The following is a 5,409-nucleotide window of genomic DNA, read 5'->3' as shown; positions in this document are numbered from 1 at the left end:
AAGACCATAGTCTGACTCATTATTTCCCATTTGAACTCATGCTGAGTTATGTTACAAGGGCACTGACATTATGATTCTCTTATTTCACTTATGGGCATATATGGAATCCAGAATCCCAAATGCTTATATTGTTTCCATTCAGAAATAGTTCCCTCCCTTTGGCACTTGATACTTCACTTTCATATTCCCTTAGGGAGGGGGGGGGTGGATGATGGGTATTGAGAAGGGCACCTGTTGGGATGAGCACTGGGTGTTGTATGGAAACCAATTTGACAATAAATTTCATATTAAAAAAAAGAAAACTCTAGATAACTTTATGCTCAGCTGTGCTGGGGTATCTGGCCCAGTTTCCCTTGTGTGTAGGTCGATCTCAATAGGGCATCTCCTTTAACTTAGTCTAGATGTAAGCCCAAACCTCACCTGAGAGTACTCTAATTCTGCCAAGGAATTTCTTATTGTATCCTACCTCCCTGGTATCAAGGAAAGAGAATGCAGGAAAGCTGATCTAATAGAAGGTGCAAAATAATTATTTTCTAGTGTCTAAGTCATAAATTCTCTATTGCCTCTCCCAGGGCTTTTTAGCTAGAAATTCTAGAAAGACATGATTTTTGACATCTGTTACCACATCATTATGTAGAAGAAAATTAAAATCCCAAGAAAGGAAGACAAAGAAAAATCATTTTATTAGTACAATGTCGAAAAGAAAAAAGGTCTATGGTTCAGATATTGAACCTCCCTGTGAGAGGATGGTTTAGTGAGCAGATGAAGGAAGCAGAGAAGAATCTGGAGTTTCTTCTAGATGTCAGCTTCTTTCAGCTTTCTGGGGTCATACATCGTATAGCAAGTTCTGACAATACATCAAATTTCACTTTGTGCTTTGAGTGTTTTGAAGCACTCATGAATGTTCAAGGTGACAGTGATGGTGAAGGGAAGGATAACTGTGGTAATGTTAATAGTGAGGCAAACTCGACAGAGGGTGGTCCTTAGACACACAGAGTGGAGATAGACAAGAACTGAGTCTCATCTGAATCACCTATCATCTATATTATTCTGAAAAACTGACTTAATTCTCTACACCTCATGAGATTGTGATGAAGGTTAAATGCATTAAATCACATCAATTTCTTATAGAACCAGACACTTTTAGTGATGACACTCAATTTATTAGTTATTATAATATTGGTAATAGCTCTGTTATAAAAAATGATTCCTAGCTTACATCAATCTTCCTCAGGAAAATGTTATCTAATCACCAACATTCACCTCTCTATGAATGCCACTGAGGTTTGCTGATTGTACTACCATTTCTTTGTGTTATCTCCACTTTCTGATCTTTTACTTTTCCCACACCACACACATCTATTTTATTATTTGTGATTGAAGATGATGACGGTGATGATGACAATAACACCACGGATGAAGACTTATGGCTACAGTCACATTCAGATATTAAAGGCAAGCGTGAAAGTCATGTTTTCATGCGCCGAAACATACGGACAATGGCTCGGCGGATCTCCTTTGTCTTGGCGCTGTAAATGAGAGGGTTGAGCACAGGAGGCACAAAGAGGTAAACATTGGACATGAGGACATGTACATAGCGTGGGGCATGCTTCCCAAAGCGGTGCACTGTGGAGACCCCAATCATCGGTACGTAAAACACAAGTACAGCCAAGATATGTGACACGCATGTGTTGAGAACTTTCAGGCGTTCCTCTCGGGAAGCGATGGCCATGACCGAGTGCAGAATGAGCACATAGGAGAGGAAGATAAGAAACACGTCCATGCCAAAGGTGGATACAAGAACAAAGAGTCCATAGATGCTGTTGATCGTGATATCAGCACAGGCCAGCTTCATCATGTCTGGGTGAAGGCAGTAGGAGTGGGAAAGAACATTGGATCTGCAGATAGGCAGCCTCTTGAAGAGGAAGAGAAGGGGAAAGAGGGTGATGAAGCTCCGAGCAGCCACAGCTATGCCTATTCCGGCAATGACTTCATTGGTGAGCACGGCGGCATAGTGCAAGGGATCACAAATGGCCACATAGCGGTCAAAGCTCATGGCCAGCAGAATGCCCGACTCCATCATGGAGAAGGAATGAATGAGAAACATCTGAATCAGGCAGGCATCGAAGGCAATGTTGCGGGCATTGAGGCAGAAGGTTCTGAGCACGGTGGGCAGTGTGGCCATGGACATGGCCACGTCACTGAAGGACAGCATGGACAGGAAGTAGTACATGGGCTCATGGAGGCTGGGCTCCACTCGCATGGCCTGCAGGATCACAGTGTTGCCTCCGAGGGCCACAGCATACATGACACAGAGGGGCCCTGCTAGCCAGGCATGAGAGCTCTCCAGACCAGGGATGCCGGTCAGGAGGAAGGAAGCAGGATGAGTGACATTGAACAGTCCCATGGCAGGGCGAGGCCAGGGCACTTTTCAGGATTGGAACCTGGGGACTTCTGAGAGTTGCCCCTACTAGAGGGCAAGAAGCCAGGAAGTAAGACACACAGGGGGTGAAGTCTACACAGTTGGAAACTGATGCCTTCCTGATATCACTGGTTAGAGGTAAATGTAGGCAAACTTTCTTTCTTCATTTTATGGTCAGCAGGCCCCAGGAAGGGCTAATTTTCCTCTATTTTATGAAGAAAATTAAGACATTGAGAATGCTTCAAAAATATTACTTAGGTACAAAGAAAATTTTCTATATTTCAATTAGTTTTAAGAGCATCATTGAATGCAAATATGTGAAGTATAATCCATAGGTTGTCATTGTAAAGACAACCAGGAAGTAGAGTTACAATAACTCTTGGAAGTATTAAACATTTCCCTGAAAACGGTTAACCAGAGGTGTCTTCGACTAATCACAGCATTTCTGAGAGCTAGTTTGAATGATGATGTGCTATGTGAGAGAGGGGAAGGCTCCATGGGCTATGGAGAAAATTGACCACCTCTGGACACCAGCCTTTTATTGGCAGAAGTGCTCCAAAAGAACAAAACAAAAAGAACAAGAAAACGTTGTGGAAATGCACAAAGGTGTTCCTCGTTTTGGAAACATTATTACTTCTCTCTTAAATATTCTATGGTTATGCTACCATTCAGCTTGTGGAAGGGCATTGCACCAAACACCAGGTTTTCACCCCCTTACATAGTCATATATACTTTCAAAATATCCTTTGTCTCAGAGACACATTCATATACCTTCACAACAGCCTCACCAGGATCCCATTCCTGCTCTTAGAAAGAGCACCTTGCACTTGCACTGCTGTCTCTCACACACTTTCTTTTTTTAATTTTTTAAATGATTACTTATTTTTGAGAGAGAGAGAGAGAGAGAGAGAGAGAGAGAGAGAGAGCCCACACGATCTGGGGATGGGAAGAGAGAGAGAGGGAGACACAGAATCTGAAGGAGTCAGCACAGAGGCCAACGCGGGACTTGAACTCATGAACCAGGAGATCATGACCTAAGCCGCAGTCCGACACTTAACTGACTGAGCCACCCAGGACCCCCGCACACACTTACTTTTATTACACAGATATACTCTGCTCTTATTCTTGACATTCACAGTCTTGAACATGCATGTGCCCTGTGGTGCTCATACACTCAGTCCACACTGACATATATGCAGATTTTGTATGCACACAACACACAACGTACATGCAGAGTTCGACCATCAACAGCATGTCACTTACATGTGTGTAGACTCCTGTGCCCACATTATTAACCCCTCACAACATAGACGCACCCTCATGTACTCTATTACTCAGCTATTCTACCATGACATGTGTTCCTGACTCCAATCCCAGAGGCTAACCCACCGCCATTTCTCTGTGAGAGTGATTACATTTTGTAACCTCCAGCATTCTGATGTTCTGGGAATTCTTTCACCTCCAGCCCCTCATGATGGATGAAGACAGAGAGGGCTGGAAGACTTTTCATCTGGCAAAACAGTATCAGGCTAAGGCACCCTCCTATAGGAGAAAACTCCGTAAATATTATGTTTCCCCTTCCTCTCTCAAACCTAACAAAGCATGGTCACAGCACAATCTCAGAATCCTTGCTGATCAGGATGGAAGAAAAAGGACCTGAGAGCCCCAGGTATACAAAGGCCATAGAAATTCTTGGATGACCCTTAATTCAGTATTATTACAAGGGGAACATTACAGAGTTTATGGGAAAATTTATAATTTGGATCGTCTTATGGTTCCCAGGAAGTATGCGGCCATTCTCTGTGTTACTGATTACATCCCTTCTGGTCCTAGAATCAGTCTGTGCACACCTGCCTCTCTCCAAACATGTGATGCTTGGGATCCAGGACTGAACAACCCCATTCATCTCTATTTTCCCCAACCTGACTGTAATTATCATTCTTTATAAAAAACGCATGGAAGGAAAAAAAAAAAAGAAGAGAAGTGAGCAAAGGTGAAAGGAACAGAAAGAGAAGGGAGAAGAAAAAGAAGAAAACAGGCTTCAGTGAGCAGGATTCTGTGCAGGACAGGGCAAAAGCCATCGTGCATGTAGGGATCTGAGTTGTAGCATTTGTGGGAAAAAGGCTGCCGGACACTCCAGGAGCACATCCTTTATCATTCCCAGTAGTGGCTCACCTTGGGGGGGGGGGGTCTGGGTGCATGTGAAGAAAAGAAATCAGTGAGAGAAAACCAATCCTTGCTGAGCACATTACGTGCCAGATACCCTGCCAGGAACTTATATCTATGTCACCAGTGAATCTATGACAGAGGTGGAGGCTCTCCCAAGTGAGCCTGCCTCTTAGACCATGGAAGCAGGTGATAACGCCTCATCTGAGTAAGGATCTGTAAGACTCTCTAATGTCTAGTTCAGTCTTTGAGACCCATTGAGGTGTTGGAGAAGATGCTGAGAAGGAAAACAGAGCACACATTTCTGAGTGTATGGAGATTTCAAAGACACTATCGAACAAAGAGGAAGGCTAAAGGCAGATTCACGTGGCCAACAAGATGCAGAAGTTCTTGTCTCCAATGCGGGACTCCAGTTCCCTTGTCCTGGCTCTGAACTTTCCTTTCTCTGAAGCCACAGAGGGGCCAGAGTGGTTTAGGGGAACAGGCCCTGGAGGGGGTGAGGAGCCCTGGCATTTCCCCTGGATGGGGCTTGTCCTGGCCGTGTGGACAAGTTCTCTCTCTAGATCGAGTCTCCTCCCCTTTATCACTGTTTTCCCACATATTATCCTTTATGGCTCTGAAGTCCTTTTACTTTTTACTTTCTAGTCAAAGATAAAATTCCTGTGAAGGTTTGCAACAGAACTTCAAGAAGGCAAAGACAGGCTGAGAAGGAGTTGGGGGTGAACTGAGAGGCTCTGCTGATGACCTGCATTTGAAATCAAGGGCAGGAATAGAAAAAGATTAGACATGCTTGGCTATGCCAAACCGCTATAAAATTTAGA

At 43.9% G+C, this 5,409-nt stretch overlaps 1 protein-coding gene across 1 annotated transcript; it reads right to left on the bottom strand.

Moving 5' to 3' along the window:
• Nucleotides 1–1,468: 1,468 nt before the first annotated feature.
• Nucleotides 1,469–2,407, bottom strand: LOC122482590 (olfactory receptor 51I2). Its single transcript, XM_043578898.1, has one exon. It carries the CDS (start codon nucleotides 2,405–2,407, stop codon nucleotides 1,469–1,471), a length of 939 nt encoding a protein of 312 aa, XP_043434833.1.
• Between the last annotated feature and the right edge of the window lie 3,002 nt (nucleotides 2,408–5,409).

This window comes from Prionailurus bengalensis, chromosome D1 (assembly GCF_016509475.1).
Source record: "Prionailurus bengalensis isolate Pbe53 chromosome D1, Fcat_Pben_1.1_paternal_pri, whole genome shotgun sequence".
Classification (NCBI taxonomy): domain Eukaryota; kingdom Metazoa; phylum Chordata; class Mammalia; order Carnivora; family Felidae; genus Prionailurus; species Prionailurus bengalensis.
This window is presented reverse-complemented; position numbering and strand designations above follow the sequence as displayed.

Bases quoted from the DNA above. Each gene is read 5' to 3' on its own strand.
- LOC122482590 (XM_043578898.1), bottom strand. From the start codon at position 2,407: ATGGGACTGTTCAATGTCACTCATCCTGCTTCCTTCCTCCTGACCGGC.